The sequence below is a fragment of the Melanotaenia boesemani genome, chromosome 21 (genome assembly GCF_017639745.1).
Source record: "Melanotaenia boesemani isolate fMelBoe1 chromosome 21, fMelBoe1.pri, whole genome shotgun sequence".
Classification (NCBI taxonomy): domain Eukaryota; kingdom Metazoa; phylum Chordata; class Actinopteri; order Atheriniformes; family Melanotaeniidae; genus Melanotaenia; species Melanotaenia boesemani.
In genome coordinates, this window is record NC_055702.1 from 9,385,702 (window position 1) to 9,409,296 (window position 23,595).

The 23,595-nt window shown below is 40.6% G+C and overlaps 1 protein-coding gene and 1 long non-coding RNA gene across 15 annotated transcripts in view; both read right to left on the reverse strand.

Moving 5' to 3' along the window:
• Positions 1-117: 117 nt before the first annotated feature.
• LOC121632393 lies at positions 118-7,317 on the reverse strand. The gene is made up of 3 exons (XR_006008909.1): positions 7,307-7,317; positions 4,139-4,141; positions 118-179 (listed from the first exon to the last, which is right to left on the reverse strand). It is a non-coding gene; the product is annotated as an uncharacterized LOC121632393 (long non-coding RNA).
• A 1,371-nt stretch (positions 7,318-8,688) lies between these two features.
• LOC121632390 (calcium/calmodulin-dependent protein kinase type II subunit gamma-like) overlaps positions 8,689-23,595 on the reverse strand; it is a 41,511-nt gene continuing 26,604 nt past the window's right edge. For 2 of the 14 annotated variants that reach the window (XM_041973857.1, XM_041973854.1), the window contains 10 exons: positions 22,117-22,157; positions 21,360-21,443; positions 20,150-20,194; positions 19,979-20,033; positions 19,683-19,763; positions 15,720-15,860; positions 13,627-13,702; positions 13,388-13,482; positions 11,606-11,842; positions 8,689-11,331 (listed from right to left, as the gene is read on the reverse strand). In XM_041973857.1, coding sequence (XP_041829791.1) covers positions 11,610-11,842; positions 13,388-13,482; positions 13,627-13,702; positions 15,720-15,860; positions 19,683-19,763; positions 19,979-20,033; positions 20,150-20,194; positions 21,360-21,443; positions 22,117-22,157 — 851 coding nt within the window. In that variant the 3' untranslated portion in view covers positions 8,689-11,331; positions 11,606-11,609. The remainder of the gene's footprint in view (positions 11,332-11,605; positions 11,843-13,387; positions 13,483-13,626; positions 13,703-15,719; positions 15,861-19,682; positions 19,764-19,978; positions 20,034-20,149; positions 20,195-21,359; positions 21,444-22,116; positions 22,158-23,595) is intronic. The other 12 variants (XM_041973858.1, XM_041973861.1, XM_041973863.1 and 9 more) reach the window with 8 other exon arrangements.

The window sequence follows — 23,595 nt, forward strand, 5'->3', positions numbered from 1 at the left end:
GGTGTAAATCCAAGCAGAAATAGGAGTAATGGAAACTCATCACACAAAAAAATATAAAAAAAATAGTTGTATAAATAAGAAGTGCTTCAACACCATTCCTTTTTTATTTTTTTTTTAACAGTGAAATCTAGTCACTTTTAGCAATCAATGACAGATGAGAGATAATTTGAATTGCATCACTCCATGAGACTAACAGAAAGAAGATCTGCTGTTTATGTTGGAGCACAGCATGATGCCTGGTTTCATGGATTGTTCAAATGTTCTCTGCTTTTGCAGTTAAGGTACAAAAACATGCAAAAACATTGGTATGGTCCTTTAAAATTGTACAGGATAATTCCCTCATTTTGAAGCCATTGAAGCTGACCATCAGGTCATAAATATCCTTTTTGTACTGGATAGATAGAGTAGATAGACGCTCAGAGAGATGAATAGATAGCTGCGACTCCTCAGTTTAGATAGTACGTGTTTTAGATAACTGATCTGGTGAAGGTAATTTGTCCTGTTGTTTTCTGAGCTAACATGGGATCAAACCAGAAGATGGCGACGTTGCTCTATTTTCACAGGGTGCTTGTTAAACAACGGGCCCCTGTTGGTTCTTTTTATACTGTTGCTGTAAGTGTATGGACTTGTGCTCGATGTGCTGTGAACCATTGTGTTGTGAAGCATCTTGTAAGCTGTTACTGCCTGTTGTTCTGACCTGTACATAAACTCAAGCCCATCCTTCCTCAGGCTCGACCTTTCCACCATGTAAAACCCCTGGTCAAGATTTTGCACTCGCTTTTCTTGGAGGATTTTAATTCAGTTGTTTTATTCTGTTTAAAAAATCACATATGTGACACAAAAATATTAAATTTTTTAGCCATGACCCTAAAAAAATTGCTGTAACTTTTCAAATCTAATAGAGGGCAAAAATATTAACAAATGAGAGTGGTGTAAATATTGACAAACTTATAGTCTTTAAAAAGAATCACAGTATGATTTGTTACACTTTCTCTTGCTTTTATGACAGCTTGAATGCTTTGAGACATCTGTGGCATACATTTTCAGCTGACTAAGATCTGGACTTTTTGCTCTGAGACAGGATGCATTATCATCACGAAAAATAATTTCAGCATCAACAAACCTTTTACTTGTCTGAATGAGATCAATCTCCCCTGGTCCTGACATCGTCCTCATAGCATCAACATTTGTGGAAATCAAGCGGTCAGCTTTTATTGGACCTGTTTTATCAACATCTCATATTTCTTTTTAGATTTTTGATTAATTGCTAAATATAAAATTCATCCGGTCATTCGCACCCTCCTCTTTGTCTTCTGTTTTGAAGTGAGGGGTTGTTTACGTTTTGGTTTTGATTGTAAAGCTCATTTCCATCGCCTGATTTATTACAATTCAGGCACATCGACGTCTTTTACCGTAGTTAACCTGTATGTTTCCCCTTGACAACCTTCACATTTTGTATGTAAAGATTCTAGACCCAGTTGACTGAAAACAACCAAGATTTTTTTGTCACGCTTGAGTGTAATTACCTTCTTGGTGGAGTTTTATTCTGCCTTCCATTGCTGTAACTGAGTGCTTTCTTGTTAGGCTCATGTTTGTTGGCCATCAGCCAGATCCAATAGCTGATTTACTCTGCAAGCACTTTCTTTGAACAACAGAGTAATTTGAATTTAAAACTTTGTGCAGGAATTTGGTTAAAAAATAGAAATTACATTGTGATTCCACTATTTTTTTTCTACATTTGATCTCATAGAAGGCTAAAATTAAAGTACTTTCATTAAATTTTCTTTGAGATGTTTTACAAAACCAAAATATTAAAAGAAAGTTTTTTTTTTTTTTATTAATTTATTTACAAACTAAAACTTGAAATGAAGTCCTCTGAGGAATGATGAACCCATAATCTTTGGGCAGGGGTTTTAGAGGTTCTTGTAAATACTGTATGTGTCCAGAAGGGTGGTGTGAGGATGCAGAGTAAATATTCTTTACTTGTGTTGGACCCGTCCATTCCTCCTCTTCCTCTGTGTACTGTGCAAAATCATGGTTGAGTATTAAAGCATATACCTGGCAAAAACAACTCTGTCCTGCTGTAATTTCTTTTCAGCTTCAGTTATTTAACAATGAGCTTCAGTCAACTATCATTTGCAAACACCTTTTTCACAGAAAGGATCTTGAGTTTATTTATAAAGGAGCCACTGAAATAGTGGGAAAATATGAGTAAAAAGTCTCTTTTTGCTTCTTATACTAACAGAAACCTACTCAAATCACATGGATTGTAAATGTTGGGAGAAAAAAAAGAAACGGACTGCTTACAAGCCTTTTATTGCCTTCAAAGTAATTGAAAAGTAAATCTGCTTAGCTGCTGCTCTCAGCCACCCATGAGCACTGTTAATCGCTTCTTTTGTTCCTCTCTGAAAACAGCAGCATCAGAGGACACCCTCGGAGCAAATCGGCCAGTGTTTACTGAAAACTGTAGAAGTGATGATTTATAATGAGGTGGCCTTTTGGGATGCAGCTGATTATTAGAAATTCTGACTAAATAAATGTTAGTGATTTATATACAACAGACTGTGGTTGCTATCATAAAATATTAATGGTGGAGTGTGATTTTATTACAAATGCTCCACATGGAAAACATCTGTTGGTGAGTGGTTTACTCACAGTGGATGAAATGGTGTTCTTAAAAATGAATTATTGATTAAGGAAATGTTGATGGATGCCATTAGACCCACTCTTCTTAAAAAAAAACCTCTATGGACCTAACTGCATTTTTGTCCCCAGTGTCCAACAGTTTTCCCACATTTCAGAGGTAGATGAAGAATAAGAAAGGAGCAAAAGTAGAAATACAGTGTTAAGAGTATTACTATTAGATACATTTAGTTACTGATAAATGCAGCACTTAAAGGAAAAAAACATGAGCGATTTCAACCATGTCTAAGAGTTGTGTTTTGCATATATAGAAACAAGCGATCCCATTCAAATGTTTACAACACAAAGTGGTTATGCTAACCTCCTGTTGAGGTTAGCAGGCTCTGGGGTTTTGATCTCCAACACACGAGGATACAAACACAGATTACTCTGTAATATTCTCGAGACACCCTCATTTCTTTATATGTTGCCAGTGAAAAAGGGAATAGGTGCATAAATTTAAATTAACATGCAAACATATGAACGAGCAAAATGGTGCTTGTACAAATTTAACAAGACTGTCAACAGTTGGTAGAGGGACCTTTATTCTTCAACACAGCCTGAACCCTCTTAGTCAAGCTGTCTTGACATTTCTTTATGTGGTCTTTGGGAATTTTGCTGAAGGCTTTTTAAAGGACTTTCCAAATTTCCTCTTTGGATGTTGGCTGCATCTTGTTCCATTCTCTGTGAAGATGATCCCACACTGCTTCAGTAGTGTTGGGGTCAGGGCTCTGGGGAGGATTGATCACTCTGTTAGACTGCTGAATGACAAGAACTGGGTTTTCAGTCCAGTTCTTGTGTCATTTAACATACCTCGCCCTTTTCTTACCTTTTCCTTTTTGAATGGCGGCTTGACCCCTTTCCATGGAGACCAATTCTGATGAGAACTCAGTGAACAGTAGATGGATTAACTGAAGCTCCATTTTATCTGTTTCTTTTGGATTAAATTTTCAGATTTTATTTAGCTACTGCAGATAGTTTTTTTTTTTTAAAATCTGACTCTCCTTCTGTAATTGAGTGTGAGCGGTTGTCTGTCTCTGTTTTGGCCTTGTGATGGACTAGCAAACTGTCCAGGGTGTACCCTGCCTCTCGCCTCGTAGCTGCTGGGATAAACTCCAGCCCGTGACCTTGCATTGAAATAAACTGGTAAAGAAAATGGATTAATGGGTGTACTTCTTCTGTTGTCCTCCAACTGTCCAGTTTTAGGACCCATGCAGAAATGTCCCAAGTTGTCAGCTAATGTCTCTTTGAAAATCACCTTGTTGGCACAAACCTACACATTTGTCCCTCTCAAACTTTATCTTTAGCCTGATAAGCTTTGAAAGACCTTCACAAAGAATAGAGAACTATTGACCATAAGACCATTTAAAATTTATGCTTGAAAGAAAACAAAGAAAAGAAGATAGACTTTTGCAAAGTACTGTCCATAAACCAGTCATCCATTAAGTTTGTAAACATACTTATCTTGTTCAAGCAGCCACAACAGAGATAATAATCATGCACTCACAAATGCACTCAGTTTACAACCATGGCTTAAGCTAAAACACAGGTTACTGGATAGTTGAATAAAGCCAGAGTGCTCCAAAAATACAGGGAGAATCCTGCAAACTTCATATGGAAGGGCCCAAATATAAATAATAAAAATAAATTATGTTTGACACAAAGAGATTAATCAATTAAAAATCTAATTTGCTTCCTCGTTTGCATCCTTTTATGTGATAAAACATTTTTGTCTTCCACTGGTGTGGGTCACAATATATAAACCATCAAAAAACAAAACAAAACAACACAGAACAAAACAACCTAATAAAACTTGTGAATTTGTTTAAGTGTGTACAAGGTTAAGTGGCATTTGCCTAAAACTGGATTTACAACAGAGCAGCCGGAGAGGTGGTAGACTGCCATTCAAGCCAGAGCAAAGATGTACTATAGAAGCTTCAGCAAGGTTAACCACTGAGTCATTTAATAAAATAACTTTGCAGAGAATGTGTATCCTGTAGTTAAACCCTTAGGTGAGCAAACATCTGATTCGGTATAATACTCTACAATTAATCTGGTTTATTCAATAAGTTTTTCTGTCAGAGGAAATATCTAAAAGGTCACATCTCCCTCTTAGAGATTAAAAAATAATGGCTGACAATTTCCAGGAAGTAATACTGTGGTTTATATAACCCCACAGGCTTGGCTTCCTGCAGCAGCCTCGAGTGGGGAGCAGTTTCAGTGCTCAATCTTTCAGAAGAGCTTCACTAACCAAGAGTCCATTGCATGTGGTTACAACTTCTGCGAGGCCCGTATCACATAAAAACCATCAGAACCGCTCAGTCTTAGGGTCAAACTGCACAACAGCAGCGCAGATAGAGATTGCATTTGCCAAAAGATTCATTCACTACAAATGAAGATGAAGAGTGGGACTGAAGCTACAGAAGAAGCTGCAGAAAAATCCAGGAGGTCAAAGAAAGATTGCAAGAAGGGCATATTGGACAGTACGCAGGTGTTTGCCGCTCTCATTGCACAGACTGAATCAGAGCTCGTTTGGATCATTAAGAAGAAGCGGGGGGGGAAATCAAGATGATAGCCAAGGGCGTCATTAAAGCTCTTGAGCAAGAAATTAGTGCGCTCCAGGGCAAGGTGCACGGAGCTGGAGCAGCTCTCACACGATGACTGTTTCCGCATGCTCTTGAGAGCATCCTCTCTCCGCAGCCTTCAGCACATGAATGATGAGTTCAGCCTCCACAGCAGCAAGGACGAGCCGAGCATCAGGGGTTTTAATGAAGTACAGTGTGGAAACTTAAGAACTTTTTAACTTTGAAAACAAGTTTAACACAGAAATGAGAGGTTGAGGGGATAGATGCAACTCTGGACTCTAACACTGCCCATGGTGCCCTCACTGATGACAGAAAAAGGAAAAGGAAAGCAACAGGGTTTGTAATTACAAGATTCACAGGGTTACTTGTAGCAAAGAATGGCCACTCCTAAGGGAGGTTTAACTTGAGGTGCTGGTAGAGGGAAAAGGAGAAATGGGTCACTGGAGCTGTTAACAAGACTGCAGACAGTAAAAAGTGTATCAACTGAACATCAAAGGTCAGAGGTGGTTATAAGGCACTGCTCCACCTGTCTTCCTCCACCCACGCAAACTTAAGTCAGGATGTTTGTGGAAGAGAAGGTTTCGGTTAATGATGCAGAGGACAAGTCGAACACCTTCTCATTTACTGGCTACACTTTTACTAAAAAAAAAAAAAAAAATCTGCCCATGCTCACACTGCAGCATTGATAAGATCACTGCGTTGTTCTTCACACCTGCACATCTCAAAGCCTGAGATACGCTGGTGTCATCGAATCCCATTAAGAGAGACTCCAGACTTTCTAAATCTGGCTCTAAGAGTCAAGCTGATTAGTATCTTAGTATTAAAGAATGGAGCTTTAATAAACACTTAACCCTGCAGACACATGGAGAAACAGATCTTACATTTTTGTTTGGATTATTCCCAGCATTATAAAGATGTATTTTTCAGTTCTGTCTGTGTATCAAACCCCTATAATTTGCCATGAATTCAACTAAATAATGATGAGATAGTTAAGTGCCAACAAGCATTTAGCTGTGGCAAACATGTTCTAATCAGCTGTTATTATATTTCGGGGTGAAAATCTGACTTTTTGATTTTACACTGGTGGGACGGCTGTGAAGCCCCTCAGACTTCTCAGATGATGGCTGCTAATGAATGAATTATATGCAGACTCACTGGCTTCTGTCTCAGCACTGACTGAGGACATCACCACTTCAATTACCCATTGAGAATAAAAGTACAACATGTAACAAATAATCTTTTATTTTGTATTAAAACTGTAGGAAAGACTTAACTGGTACAGATCATATGGTCATGTCTGGCTAAAATGACTTCAGAGAATATTTATTAACACACCATTATAAGAACAAATTAATCTGGTTTTAGATAAAAGCTCAGCCCAGTTACTGCTGAAAGATCTATTTAAACTATAGATCTTAACATAAAAAGTTCTTATCAGCTAAACTGCAAGTCAAAACAGAACATGATGATTTGCTAATTATATATTAAATGTTCAAAGTGAGATATGGTGGTTAGCGCTGTAACCTCACAGCAACAAGGTCCCTGCCTTGGACCTTGGATGGAGCCTTCCTGGGTGAAGGTTTGCATGTTCTCTCCAGGTGCTCTGGCTTTCTCCTACAGTCCAAAAACATGTGTGTAAGGCTAAATTCTCTCTTGATGTGAGCATGACTGGATGTTTGTCTCTCTGTGTTGGCTCTGTGATGGACGGGCTCAGAATAGCCTGATAGCTGCTGGGACAGGTCTATATACCTGTGACCCTGCACTGGAATAAGTGGGAAGGGCCAGTTCCTGCAAACTAAAAGTAAGGTCAAGTAAAAACTACATATTTGAGAAAAATTATTTAAAGATACTTATTTAAAAATTATTGCAAGATAAAAGCAAATATTAAATTGTATGTCTTTAGCTTTAAAAACAAACAAAAATTATGCAAGAGGAGGTTAGTTCCACGGCTTTGGGATGCAACTGATAAATGTTGGATCTTCAGTTTTCCTCTGGTGGTTATGAAGAGCCTTTAGTAAACTAGCCGTACATGTTTACACTGCTTTTGGAGGTATATTACAAAGAGCATGTAACTTGATCCTTGTCTATTCAGAGCCTCGCATGTCCGTAGGAGGATCTTAAAGTGGCACAGCTGAACTCTGCCATATTCAGCATCTGCCTTGCATCCTCCATTAATTTCCTCTCAGGTTTCTTTGCTATATCAGCCATGGTGTGTGATTGAAGCAATCAGTATGTTGATATGTAGTTTCTGTTGTTGCAGCAGAAAGATAACCATTATTTGGATAGAAAGAAGAATTTTGAGCTTTTTTTCGAAGTATAACAGAACTAAACATTTAAGGGCAGCACCAGACAATAAGTAATTTATAAAAGGTACAGCTTACACAGTTGCAGACATTTACAGAACTCTGAGATGACTGACGAAGAAGTTTCCTTAATAGACCTCACCAAAGTCAAAAGTAATTTAGATTCAGGAGGCTCGTTCTGGCTTTTCTCCTAATTTCTTTGACACTCAAGAGTCAGAGGTCAGAGAGAGCTAACAAGACACATTCCCCTGCGAGTTTCTCCTTTTCTGTGTCTTTGATAAAGTAAGTGCGAGTGTCAAAGTTAACCAACTGCTGAGCTCTCCTCATTACTCACACAGAAAGCAGAGGAACCGGGGGGAGCTGTCCTACTTCCAAGACAAACACACACACACACACACACACACACACACACAGACGCAAAACCCTGAAAATAACTAGAACCTTCATAAATAACAGCACAAAAACCATTTTAAACAAGGCTGAAGCATTACTTAACACTTCTACCTAGCTAAAACAGACACAGTGGAGGACGGAGACGGGACGATGTCTTCATCCTGCATGTACATTCACAGCCTGAAGTCTGTGCAGCGTTATGTAGAGCTTAATCTGACTTTGTTATGTGATGACAGACGAGTATGGAGGGCAAATATTGTGCCAGCTGTTGATGTTAAGAGATGCCAGCCAATCACAGACTCACAAAAAGCTGGTTTGTTCAAAGCCAGGCTCTTTGTGCTGAAAAATAGTTAAAACAAACTTCCTAAAATTGGACGTGAGCAGACTAATCATTACTCTGGTGTTAAAATGAGTTGACTTTCTTTATTAGATCGTAAGTGGGTGATTTCAGAATGAGTCTGCTGGTGAAAAACACAAGAGATACACAACTGTTCAAAGGTTTGGGGTCACTTCCCTATTGAATCCCATGGCAAAGTGACCCCAAACTTTTGAACAGTAGTGTGTATATATATTTTTTTGTCTAAACACAGTCTGACATATGATCAGTGCAGAAACATTTCATCAGAAAGCACCAAAACAATGTGGAAATCGCCGACTTCTCCAAGACATGGAACAGTTGATGTGATGACAAACCTGAGGAAATGAACGACTACAGAGAAGCAAACCAGTGCTGAAATAGTATTTTTATTAAATACTTTCAAGATCCAAGTTTGAAGAATAACAAAGCTATGATGAAGACCAACTAACACTCAGACAAACACTTGATAGTCGTCAATTCATGGTTGTATTTCATTGTACATCATGATCATGCAAAAAAAATCCAGCATCCATGGGAAGGCTGGGGGAGAAAGCGCAGCCCAATAGTATATCATTACAACGCAGGGAAAAATGCGAACATCGAGGGCCTCATACCAAGCTACGGCTCCTGAATCTTTTTTTTTTTTCTTTTTTTTTAAATTTTCTTCTTTTTTTTTTTAAATATATTTTTATGTCACCTATTCAACATTCTGGATGGAGGAAATTCATATTTCAAAAGATGCAAATATCATATATTAACACTAACTCCATCCTTAATCAGGTAGGTACATGGTAGAAATGTGTAACTGAAACATGCATATAACTAAGTGTCCCGCTCAGGTCGCACAAACCTGCACACACCAACTCTTACTCTGCCTTTCAACACTCCTCTCAACTGAGCAGGCACGGTTTAAAACCACCAAGGGTAGATTACATTGATAAATAATTTAGTCCTGATCAATATAGTCAATTTTGTGTTGTCTTTGATTCCTTCCTCCCTCTTTTCCCTTTATATTTATCATTTTTATTGAAGTTTTTTTCCTTGTGTACGAGGGAGAGTGCAGAACTCCAGCTTGGCAGATCGGCAAATTACCAAACGACAAACAGCAACGGCGACAACAACAAAAAAACTCAAATAACCAGTTAACACGGGAACAACGAAGAGGTACAAATAAACATCTCAAGAGCAGTTTGAACACGGAAAGGAAAGGGTGGAGATACTGGAAGGAGGGGATGAAGATACGACTGTCTGCTGATGGATGGAAACTATTTTAAAGCAGCACGACATAGGAGGAGGAGGACGGGGTGTGGTGGGGCAGGTCACACAGCAGCGATGCAGATATGTTACAAAGCTTAAAACACACTGCCAGGCGTGTGTGGATGCATATGATATGAAAAGGCGGCTCACAGCATTGTGGGATCAAGAGTTAAGGACACTATTATGAAGGCTGTTGGGCTGTGTGGGGGGATTAAACTACTTCCATCTTGCTTTTTTTATTTTTTATTTTATTCCCCATCTTCATAAAACAGTCATACGGCCATGGGACTGGAATTGGTTGCCTACGCAAGTGTGTATTCATGTTGGCCATGAAATATTTAGAGCTACCGATATCTTAAGGAAGTATTTTTAAAGTGGGGAATTTAAACTACTCAAGAGTCGTAGAGGCCATGGGGGGTGGTCCCCCATAATGCACAGGATGAGTGTCTCTTAGATACATGTACATATATTACACTTTTCTACATATGTCTATACATACACTGTATTTACACAGTGATTATAAACAAACCAGGCCCTTGCAGAAAGCAGAGAAACGAAGAGGTTCCAAGAGAAGACGCTTAAAGAGAAGGTGGGGGGGTTAAGGAGGGAGTGGCAGCGGGCAAACATGCAAAGCGTAGATCCCTTTCTCGACCCACTATCTCCCTCCACTGCATATACATGCACACAACAGGTGAATTTAGCTTTTAGTTTCTACAATAAAATCCCTCTTTTTTAAACAAACAAAAAAAAAACAAAAAAAAAAAAAAACCTAAATTTAAAACTCTGCTGCTTTAAAAAGGAGCCTCCATTATAGAATTAGTCAGAGCATATATATATATATATATAAAAAAAAAGGAAGGAAAACAAACCAAAAAAAGGCTCCGGTTATTCACAGAAACGCAAACTGATCAGGATGCTAAAAACACAACAAAACGTGTAACCTCAAGTCAGACGCCACGCGGCAACCTCCCCCCACCGGCCCAATCTCACACCAATACGATTTCCGCTCTGTCGGAAAACAAGCACACAAACGAAAACACAAACACGTAAAAAGCCTAAAGTTCTACACTTTGGTGCTTCATGTTTTTTTTCTTTTTCTTCTTTTTTTTTTTTTAATATCAAGTTTCTCTCGTCACCAAGTTCTCTGACTGAGTAAACTTGATTCTTTTTCCCTCTTAAATTCAGTTGAGGAAAAAAAAAATCTCCCTTCATCTTAACACCCAGGTAGTGAGTGCAACACTTTCTACCCAGTAATCCCTAAATGTGTCCAAAATCTCAGCTGCTAACTTCACACTCCTCTCTGCTCCTCCCTTTATTAGATAGTGATAAATGCTTGGTTGGGTTTTGGTGGTTTCTGGTACATCTAGTCATAATTTACACAGTATATTCATAACTCATACTCATAAACTGTCACAAGTTCAACTGTAAATCCTCTCCTCCCCCCAGGACGTCTCATCTCGCGCGGGCAGAAAAAAGATGGCTGCCAGGGGAGGGACAGAGGGCAAAGATGCGCCCTCCAATCAGGCGCCAGATGCATGCATCATCCTATGGGGGCGGGTTCTTGTGTTCAGCCGGCCCCCGGCAGGTCAAAGGAGAGACAGGATTGGTTGGTAACGTGGAGAGGGATGCGATCTCGCCCGGCCGGGCTCCTGGCACTAGCCAATCCACGCAGAGGACGCACCTCTTAAAACACGCTCGCTGAAAAAACTGCCCCCCAAAACACACACTCCAGATGACTGGAGGCTCAGGACCACTAAGGGAGGACAGGGGGAGAAACACATGAGAGTTTTTCAGTTATGGAGGCTGAAACAGTCTCAAATCAAGCAACTGCAGTTGTAAGACTAATTTGAGTTTATGAGTGGACACCATTCCCATTTAATTTTAAAATCTGAATAAAAAATGTTTATGATTTAGTTTCAGGACTAATTTTCATGAAATCAAAGCAAACAGGCCTAAATAAGGATTAAATTAGGATCTGTGCTCACAAACACAAAACTATTCCAAATGAAATGAGTATGAATGAGAACCTGATCAATGTAGTGGTGCAGCAGGCGCTCCTGAGCAGTGGAAGTGAACGTTGAGCCACTTTCCTTCACGGCGATGCCACACCCGGGTCTCCTCCGATTGGCTTGAACGAGGACGGCCTGTGGAGTCCACGAACTGTGTGAGCCGGATGTAGGCGATGCATGCGGCATCCTCACCGATCAGGTGCACATGGGGGTTGAGCAGGGTGGTGTGCACGGGTTTGCTGTTCTTGCTTAGCACTAGACAAAAAATACATCAAAGTTACTGTTGGAGAGCAAAGCGACTGAAGGATCTTCAGACTTCTGATGTGCATGAGATGCAGTTTTACATTTTACGTTAAACTCTGCCAGTTTACTATTAAAATCTGATGGCTGTGGGACCATTCCTGTACTGGTGTACCAGTAGAGATGCACTTCATGCTTATCAGAACTGACAAAAGTAAGAAATAGACCCTACAACACAAGTTATTTACATGCAATAAAATTAAGTTTAAATAAAAATAAGCATTCTTCAATGAAGTTATTTTCTTTTAAAAGTTATTTGTTGGGAGTAAACTAAATATTTGGTACTATCAGAATGGCCAATAAGTAAGGGATAATGCCCGACTCCGCTTCGCGTGGAACGGTTCACGCCTCTGCGTCGTCCTTTAATTTATGATAACAGACACCTTGAAGGGCATTATCCCGCTTATACCATGGTCACTTATAAAAGAAAAAAATATTAAATAAATTATTAATGCATTAATGATGTTTTTTACCGTTAAAATCAGAGATTTAACGTTTGTGGACCCTGACCACTACTGGTTGGGACGTTGCAGGATGACAAAATGTTGCTCCATTCTCGTCTCTCCTGGACTGCTGGAGCCCAGTAAGCCTTCACCTGCTTTCACAGCGATGCGCAGTCACACACATGATCTTTCATGTCTGCAGCGTGGCGTCTGAGTTTCTGTTGCCACGGTTACCAACTACCGTTTAGTCACCGCAATAATTTACAACGTCTATTTGACCGGAACTTCTTTCATAGATGTCCATTATCACTTTTTAATGGACACCCTCCTGCCAATAAGAATCGAGTATTCACCCAGACCATGGTATAAGTAAGGGATAAAGCCTGACGAGGTGGCAATTATTATAAATTAATGGACGACGCGAAGGCGTGAACCGTCGTCAATTCATGTCGTCTGATTTCATAGCGACGCCATGATCTGGCGTGTCTCCAGCGGCGAGTCTTAACCGGCTCTGACACAGAACCTGCAGCTCGGTCGCCGCAGCTGTTGTATTAGACCTGATCAGTGGAGAGAAGGGAGATGATTGCTTAACATTATGTTACGTGACAGAATCATTTCAGAGGGCGGGTGCAGATCCTACAGCTTGTGTGTGTCCAGAGGATGATGCGACATTTTGTTTTAAACAGTCAAAGTCCACAGATAGTTTCCTACATCATTCAATAAGCCTGCAGGCTGCTCTGATCTGGCGTCCGCTGCCCTCTGGCTGAGTTTCTGCTGCCACGGTTACCAACTACCGTTTAGTCACCGCAATAATTTACAAAAATAAGTCTATTTGGCCGGAACTTCTTTCATGGACACCTTCCAGCCAATCAGAATTGAGTATTCACCCAGACAATGGTATAACAGAAAGTGATTACTTGCATCAGAAGTAACTATAACAACCTAGTTTACTCATAGTGACAAATATTCTTGGCATTTCCCTAAAGGTCTAACTGTTCTTTGCAGTGTATCCAACACAAGATAAATAATAAAGAATAACAATGAGGAGGAAGCTCACAGTTTTCAAAGTAGAACTTGTGGAAGTCCATGCCCTCCACCAGGTTTCCCAGAGCCTCAGGTTCAAAAGAGGTGAGACCAGGATCACAAATCCTCCTGACGAAGAAAAGCAAAGAAAAGAAGAAGAAAAAAAGTAAATTCAAAGATGACTCTAATGGATTTAGTCTGAATATGACAATCAGTTTAGATCTTGTGTAAATCTTCTGTAGCTATCCTCTGAACATCTGCAGGTGGACTCACGTGTAGGCCTCAAAGTCTCCATTGTTGATCGCCTCGATCAGTTGCTCCGTTATCTTGACGATTTCTTGTTTACGAGCTACAGAAAACAATGAGAGAAAAAAAAAAAACAGATGGAAGTTGGTGCGAAGGCAGATGAGTAAACTATTAAATGACATTTTCTCTCATCAGCTCTGTTCCTGCCTTCCTTCACACACTCCAACTCACTCTTCTTCAACCTCACTCGCTCCAAAGCAGCTGTCACTGCAGCTTGACCTCATCTTCTCACCTTCTGTGTGACAACAACTGCCTGGAAACGACTCTGCTGTGAACACACACTGCCACTAAACCACAAACAGTCTGTGAATAACAGACTTCGTAACAGACTCCCATCACCAAATAATGAAGTGCTGCATGAGATATCCACTATGTTTACAGACACATGACAAGATATCACAGGTTTAGTTACAGTTGGAAAACCAAACGTGAGACTGAAAGTTCACATAAACAGATTCATAAAAATGAAGAATCCTTCATTTGCAAGAAAACCTTTTTTTAGAACTTAAATGGAATTTTTAAATCACATTACATTATTTCTATATTTTTTGTCTCCCCTTGACCAGGATTACTAAATTACATTAAAACAACAACAGATTTACCCACCATGGTAACAGAGTAAATTATGGCTCTGTGAGAAAGAGCTATGACTGACAAAAACAGCAAATTAGGCACAAAACATCTCTTTTTTTTAACCAACATGTCATATTGCTATGACAATCTGACAAGTTAAAAGCCAGAACAGCTAAAGCTAGGAGAAAAATATAGCTTGAACAAGCGTTTGGGTCCAGCAAACACAAGGAGCTGCAGCTCAAACATGAACTTGGAAGTAACTTTCAGCAGCTTTTTAATGTTTCTTTCAAGAAAGTCTGGACAATATGATCTGACTTCTCTGATATGCAGCTATTAAGCTCAATAGATCCACCTTTATTTCTGTTATTTTCTGAGGAGAACATTATGGAAAAGTGACCAGAGTGATCATTCAGACAGAAAGTAGACCCATTTAAGAAAACATTAGCTCAAACAGGAAACGAGTTGCCAAAATCATGACTATGCCTCCGTCTCTCAGGGACAATATTTACAGGTTTCTCATGTATTTGGATAAAAGATGGCCCATATTTTCTTTTCTGTGAGCCAAATCAACAAATGCCAACCAGAGCAGCTCCAACACCAAAAGTAACCACAACTATCTAAAAGTCTAGATTTGATTCAACTCAAGGGACTCCAAAGAACAGATTTGCTTTTCCACCACCAAGCAACACTATTACATTGTCCACACAGAGGACAATGCTGACGTGAATTTATAAAAGAAGAACAGACCTTTCAAATCCTATTTACACTGTTCAGTAAGAGTGCTTGATATGGGAACGTAAATGTTGCATTGTGCTGGCAATATCAAAATATTAAAACAAAGTAAAATGAGAGGAACAATCACACACTGGTCCCAACTTCTTTTCTTATTCCTTGCATGGTTGGTTACCATAATCCAGTCTTCAGCTCTTGACATAAGCAATCCTCTGCTCTACACCAGCAAAGAGTTGAGCAAAGACTTCCTGTTGGAAGTGGGCAGGCAAACACAAAGAAGTGGGTTCAAGTTAAGCACTGGTTCTGAACCAGTAATGAAACTAACATGGTTGAAAAGGAGGACTTGAGACGCAGCTCTACTCTACAAGATCACAGGCATGACAAAATCTGTCTCTGTAGGCTTCAAGCTTTCCATTTCTGACCAAAACACTAAACAGATCAATCAGTGTCCCTTGCTGACGGAAGGCAGCTTCTTTTCTTTGACTGGATTCAGTTGTTTGATGGGACTGGCTGGACTCTTATACTGAAAGTGAAAGGCTGATACTTTATTTAGTGACCTTTGTAGGTTTTAAGGAGAGATTGTGTGAAATATAAAGAATCTGGGTGAAGTATTAACACTGAAAACATAGCTTATGGTGAGCATTAACAACTTATGAGAAAACGACCTCTTCAGAGATGAAAAGTTATGGAGATCAACAGGTACAGGGAGTAGAAGGCAGGGAAAGCTGAGTTAGTTAGTGCGGATGTGCTCTTACTCGGCTTAGTGTTGCTTTTAGCAGCGACAGTGTTGCTCCCTAGTGGAGCGGCAGGAATGGAGGACTGTGAGTGGTCAGAGTCGGGACAGGAGCTGTTGCCCGTGCTGTTCCATGCCATGCGCTTTACGTCATGCGGTGGAACTGAAACACACAATGATTGGTCAACAAACGTGGATTGACAACAGAAGATGATAGATGAGCCACACACAACATGCACACGGTCCATGCAGTAAAACAAAGTGGATGTGGGCGATCGTTTAGCAGGAATTAGTAGGAAATAAACCAAGAGATGGGAGGTGATGTCGGTCCACAACACATGCAGATGGGAAACATGAGGACATGATGGTAGCTGGAAGCAAGATCGGTGTAATGCTCATCACGATGATGCGAGATGTGAAACTCATTTCCCTGTCCGCTCTGCTCACATCTACTCTCCTCTTAATGCTCATATAGATTAACAAAGCTTTCTCTGATGTACTATAGCAGCAAGCAACAAGATCGAAGACATTGCTCATAATTAGCTCATGTTATGCCTGTGGGAAAACTTAGCATGATCAGGAAGGAAGAAAGGAGTGGACAACAGGAGAGGAGTGAAGAGAGGGAGGAGAGCTGACTGTGTCCATCAACAACAGGAAGATGAAGATTAAGGAAAAGACTTAAGAGTACAGAGGAGGGAAAGAATGGTCTATTAGAGAGAATTAGAGGAGAAAGGAGGATAAGAGGGCAAGCAGAAACAGGATGCTCTATAGTGTGCATGACTCTAGGAAAGTCAGATGAGCAAGCAGGGCCTGCCAGATCAGGAGACCTGTGTAGGACGCTCAGCTGCAAGGTAAGCAAGGCTTCCTCCAGCTGGGGCTGTCACATCAGGAGGAAGTCAGTTTATGCAGTGGTCACCAAGATAAACACACACACTCACACACAGATTTCAGGGTTCCCACAGTGGTGCTGATGAAAAGTTCTACAACTTTTCTGTTTTACTTTCCCTAATTAGGTCTGAGCTCCGAAACATCTGTGTTGCTGAAAAAACGTTTGAATAGAGGACAGCAAAGTGGACGTGTCGTCACCAGCTAATGAACATCTGAGGTCAATGTGCCAAACAAAAAAAAAAAAATTCTGAATCACTGTTAAAAGATGTTGAAATACCACTCAGTTTATTACAACTTTATTACTTTTTTTTTTAACCTTTAGTTATAACATTTCCCTCAAGGTAACTGCTTAGATCTGGGAACAAGGCGATAAATGCTACAGTCAGGAGACAAACATTTAGAGGTGTTGCTCACCGGATGCCAACAGCTTCTTTAAGACATTTCCACAATTTTTGGCTCATCTTTCCTCCTCCTTCAAGTCCATCAGAGTTAAAAAAAAAACTCCACTTTGACAACTTCTGAGTGAAGAGCTTACAAGCTAATATCAAGCATACAGTAGGCCAATTTGATTCCTTTGGTGAGTGGTTATAAAATGATTCAAAGCTGTTTTGCAACTGTTGTCTGAATGGGAAGTTCTTCCCAGTTTTCACTCCAAATTCAACAAAACTAGTGGATTCATTCTGAGCTTTGTGCCACTCAGACAGCTTCATTTTATTAGTCCAGACATATACAAAACACAAATGCAGATAAGCATAGTATCCATCATAAATACTTAAATAATTAAAGAATCAATTTCAAGCAAGCCAGAGGTATAAAAAGACCAATTTTAACTCATTACTGTTCGTTCTGTCTGGTCACAACCAGTACAATGAATTGTACAATGAAAGTCCTGTATTAACCCACTTGATGCAAAATGTTTGCATCTCCTTTTCACACTTGGAGCAACGTGCAAGCTTTTCACTTTGCAAGCCTTGTTATGAAGAAATGATGATCAAATCAATAGTGTAAACACTGAAGGTTTAACCTTTATTTAAAGTCAAAGATTAATAACATAAAAATTAAATATATAATGTAAAACCGCATTTCTGATGGTATCTAATCACTTTACTAAAATAAGTTTTTATTCTCTTTAAATGAGCCATTAATATCTACCTGCTGTGGGTCAACATACATGGCAGCTGCCACATTTGTGCCACCATTTTACTACAGTCTCTCTAAATGAAGTGAGAAGCCTCTGAGTTTTAAAGCTGTGGTGGCAGATTTTGGTTTATAGGTGATAGACCATCATTTAGGATGAGTAACAGGAAGAATTGTGGCCACCGACAGCCACTGACATAGTATATGCAATTAATATTTTAATGTTCTCTCTGTGAGGACCGCTTAATGTGCGGAAGGACTTCTCTGGAGCAAAAGACAGAAATCCACACTTGTGCTTAAAAATCGTAGAGGATGCCATGCAACAGCCCCCTTACTGAGCTGAAAATGGCTCATATATTGTAATATTGTTTATCGTTTTGCATGTGTTGTTTTGGTTTTGCTATACTGTTTTGGGAAAAATCATTAACATTTCTCTCCTTGAGGTCTTGCTGGGCATGGCTTGGTGGAGTGCATGCATGATAGCAGCATAAGCTGCTGTGGACTGCCTAATAATCATCTGGTTAGGGCAAACCAAGGAGCTAGAGGAGTGGGAGTGAATGGGGATCATGAGTAGTTTTTTTGCTTTTCGATTATAAATTTTGATACATTTGTTAAGTTGGAGTCCCCTGTCAGAAAGAGCTTCAAATCCCACCTTCGGTGAAGCAACATGTCCTGGGTGAGGCAGAGGACACTAAGTCTGATTGGGTTGTGTTTCGTGCCTCTATTGTTGAAGTAGCCAACCAAAGCTGTGGCCGTAGGGTTGTTGGTACCTGTTGCAGCGGTAATCCCCGAACTCATTGGTTGACGCTAACAGTAAGGGATGCCGTGAAGCTGAACAAGCAGTCCTACCAGGCCTTTTTGGCTTGTGGGAGTCAAGAGACAGCCGACAGGTATTGGTTTGATGGGCATAGGACTGGGTCTTTGCCTTTTGCAGATGATGTGGTTCTGTTTGCTTCATCAGGCTGTGATCTCCAGCTGTCGCTGGAGCAATTAGCAGCCAAGTGTGAAGCAGTTGGGACGAAAATCAGCACCTCCAAATCAGAGACCATGGTCCTCAATTGGAAAAGGGTGGCTTGTCCTCTCTGGATCAAGAATGGGTCCTGCCCAAGTGGACGAATTCAAGTTTCTTGGAGTCTTGTTCATGAGTGAGGGAGAGATGGAACAGGAGATCAACAGGCAGTTCGGTGCAGCTTCTGTAGTGATGAAGACTCTGCATCGGTCTGTTGTGGTGACAAAGGAGTTGAGCCAAAAGACCTCAGGATCCCCCCGGAACCAGTAATGGTTTAATCTGTGTACTGGTGTGAAAGTGCAGGATCGACAAATAAGACAGGTTTGACCCTGATGTTGTTAAAACCCACTGCTGTGATGTCTGCTGTCGACCACCGGTGAGCAGTCTTGTAAACCCACTGATTTCCAAGTAAAAAGAAAATTCAGAGCTGAAATGGCTGTGGACTTTTTTGTCATTCGTGTATTTTGAAGGTTAATCCAAAACCTAACCCCAGCAATCCCTTAGCAAAGTAGAAAGGTCTGCTATTACTCTTTGTATGGTTCTTTTTAACTGCCCAGATTCCTGTGTTTCCAGATCTCAGTAGAGCAGCGAATAAGATCCAAGTTGTAATAAACTGTAATTCTTAAAATCAATTAGGATGAAATTCTACGATTTTCTGAGTTTATAGATTTCTCAGAATCTGGTGTAGAAACAGAAAAAAACAAAAAAAAAAAAAACAAAAACAAAAAAGTTCAAAATATAAAAACTAAATTCCACAAATCCAAAACCAGTGGGAACCCTCAAAAAACAGCTTGGTGGATCACAGTGAAGGGGAGCTCAAAGATGTAAAAAGTCATCTGCAGTGACTGCAAGAAGCCAAGGTGGGAGTGTGGGGGAGGGGGTGGGGAGGAGAGGTGTTAGGTCCCTGCCAGGGGCGACCGTACAGTTTCTGGTTGCCATGGATAAACTTACTGGCAGGTGAGCTTTGAGGTGAGGGCAGAAGTGGGGGCATCTCCTCTGTGGCGCTGCTCTGACTCAGCGCCGAACTGTCCGCTAGAACACACACACAAAATGCAGCCAGACACACAATAAATACAAACGCACATACATACACATACACACGACAGGCACACAGTCAAAAGTGTGAGAGACACGTGTTGCATCTCAGCACGCCTGCCAATCACAGTCAAATACACACACTTCACTGATGGGAGACAGAAAGAGAGAGCGGATAAGAGCAGGAAAAAGGGAATAAAACACTTGAGTACCTTTCCTACCTTTCATTTCCTCCTCGTCATTGGTGGCGTTGCTCTCCGTTGATCCCTAAGGTGCAGAGGGAAGAACAGAAACATACTGAAACCGACACAGACAAGATCCAGGACTTTGACCAATATTCTGGGTCTGGGACCTTCAGACAGAGCAAAGCACAAACATCTCACCTTGACTCCATCTGGAGGGTTGTGCACCACTGTGCTCTGAGACTCCTGCAATGCAGAACAGAAGAGTCAGTCTGAGACATTTCAGTCCTGAAGCAGCACCTCTCAACTGGACTTGAACCAGGCCCCCGGCTTCACACAGCCTCGTCTTAGCGGCAGTTGTGTCCCTTTAATAGTCAAAAGTGTGTCTGGGTTTGGGCTGGGTGATTAATCCATGTTTAATTTGGATTTTCATTATCAAACAATGTGATTTCCTTGATGAATAGATTTATAGTCTACTTGACTAAAACATCAGAAAAGTGTTTAAAAATGCAGATAATTTCTCAAAGCAGAGATACCATTTAAAAAACCTAGCAGCCACACACACACACACACACAAATCTATTCTGACTGCACATTTCTTTTGATTCTCAGTTTTTGAAAAGAAAAAAAAAAAAAAAAAAAGGAGTACTGGTTTTTTGGGGCCAACAGCACTAGTTGAGAAGCACTTTCAAAGCAAACTGCAATCCAACGACAGCACTACAGAATGTAATTCAATGCATGCTAGAAAACACCATGAAACCAAAACATGCTAAATTGGATGAAAGCGCATGATTAAGTTTGGCAGTGTGGTCAGGATGTCAGTAGGGATGCTAGTGAAGATAAACAGGTTAGAGCAAGAAAAACTGTCGGATGAGCTAAAAACTTGAGATGACAAAAAAAAAGATATTAAGATGGTATATGGTAAAAGCAGAGCTGGTTAGGTATGGGGTGTTAAGGACTGCATGCAGATATGAAAACAGTGGTTATTACAGTATAAGACTGAGTACTGCTTAATATCAACAGCCTTAGTTGTCTGAAGAACTTTAAAGCTGTCTGTGCAACTTTAGAGGGATGTAGTTCAACCAACAAGTTCATGCTTCTTCAAAAAAGATCAGGTGCACATGTTCAGCCTGAGACTGAAAATTCTTTTAATAATTTCCAAAAAGCGTCTACAGTGCTAGATGCCCAACTTGGGGACACATGTGCACCTTAGGGGAGGGGGGGTAAAATAGCCAGCGGACGGAACTGCTGGTACAGGGAATGATACAGTGCAACACCTCCTGGATGGTAGATGAAAGATGAAAAGCAGCAACTATGATGGAGGATGAGGCACATCAGGCTACTATGCAACAACTTGGGAGGTGTGGGGAAGCTAAGAGGCGGGAACTGACACTGCGGCGGCCTACTGTACCATCTGGGCGTTGGTTGCCATGTTGGTGTCTTTCAGGGCATTGATGGCGCTCACTATACTGTTCTTACTGTTGTTGGTAGAAGGCTGGGACGAGAATGCAAACACTCAAAGTGAACACACAGGCTACACAAACGTACACACAGATGCATTCGAATTACACGCCTTTTCGGGAATGGGGCTAATGTTGGTCGAGGCTCCCGGGCTGTTGAGAGCTAACAGGATAAATGAGAGGGTGAGTGCCATAGAATGGCCTCTAGATCATCCTTTTTACTGCCTCACTAACTCTCTATGCCTGTGCCACTTAACTGCACAGAGAGACCCCTGGGGCAGAGAAGACAGACAGGGAAGCGGGAGGAGGAGGAGAGAGCAGAGGCTGATGGGAGGCTGCTCGGAAAGTGAGCAGCAGATGTCTGACTGACACGGACTAAAGGTGAATGGATAAAACCACCAAAAAAAAAAAGAGAACTGACTGGAACTGGAAAAAAGGGGAGTTAGAAGAAGAGCTTCTCCAACTTGTGGAGGAACTACGGGAATTGTGGGGTCTTTATAACATGCCACAAAAGTTGAGAAACCCTTCGGTAAGGCACAGAAATTTACAGGTAGCCTGACCAAAAGACTCCTGAAAAACAAAATCATTAAGAATGAAAACTTGAAATGAAGAGAAAACTGTGAGGTAAGTGAAGTAAACAGAGCAGAAAAAGGAGGATAAATGGACAGAGAGACATAGCAAGGTGGAAAGGTGTTGAGACAATCTTACCTTAGCAGAATCCGACTTCTTGTTAAGTAAACTTTTGCATGCTGTGAAAATACAGAGGATAGAGAGGGAGAGAAACAGGTACAAAACTGAGTTTTACTGTTAAGATGCACGGCACACAATCTGCCCAGTCCTTAGTTTCTACTGAAACTTGGATCCACAATTTGATCTATCTATGAAACCAGATTAATTCTGCCTTTTTGACAAAGTAAGCGTAGATGTTTCCATAGAGTAACATGCATGGATTTCTTGTGCAAATTTCTCCCGGTTGAACCGGTTGCTACACTCTGCAAAACCCATTCACATCTTAATCCATTCACTGCCTTCTGGGGATAAAAGAGAAACCTGAGAGCAAAGTAAACTTCCTTAGTCCATTTCCTGTCTGGAAGACCCCAGCAGATCTAGAAAGAGAGTGATGGTCAGACTGAAACTGCTGCCAGGACCGACGGTGATGAGCTAGGTTAATGTAAATCATCGATTTCCTTTAAGGGCTCCAGTCAGTTTCCCCTAAGTCTAAGGCTCTCAACTCTCTCTTGATTCCTTTTTGTCTCGTTTTCTACTTACACACAGCTCCAAAAATCTTATGTTGTGTTACTTACCTTCATATGAGAAATGGAAGAGGGAAAGAGGGGTAAGGGGGGGTGCAAGAAGAGAGGGCTTAGAGTTTCACTACAAGAGAGTAGAGATAAGGGGCACAGCATTTACAGCAGCAAACAATATCAAGTGACAACTCATGCTCCTTAATCTTGGCTGATATGCAGCTTCTGTCTTGTCCTGGCCATGCAGCATCCAAAGAGAAAAATATGTACAAAAAAAAAAAGTTTTCATTCCAAAACCAGGAAAAGGAGAGCTGATTGATCAGAGTACAAACATCTGCTCTTCATTTGGCTGTAATTTCTACCACACAGCCTGTGACAGCCTCATTCATATGCTCTCTAAATATGGCCTCCAGGTGAGTGAAGTCAAGATAACTGCAGGAAGGCTACGCCACTCGAGCAAAATTCTGACTCTGCAATGAGCAAGGATGGCGGTTTTAGAAAGCATCTGAAGAGAACATTTTGTAGGATTTAAACCACAAAGGACACACACATGCAAAAGACACCAAGGCAAAAAACAAACAACAACAACAAAAAAAAAAACTTACTACAAATAAAGAAATACTTCAAACGAACACACCTGCCAGATTTTACTACAATGCCATTCGAGGAAACATCATGAGCAAATTGGCAAACCTTGCCTCGGCCATACTTTACAAAGAAGTGCAAGTCTCAGAATGGAGTGCTTGGATTTTACAGTAATGAGTGACATCAGAGGGTCAAACCCCAACCCCCCCAAATAAACAAACAAAAAACACATAATAAAAAAAAAGCCTAAATGATTAAAAGAAGGGAGAGATGAGTCTCATTTGGAGTGTTGATGTCACACATGTTAATTACAGAAACTTACAAACAGGCAACTTGGTCCAGTCAGTGAGGAAGCCCA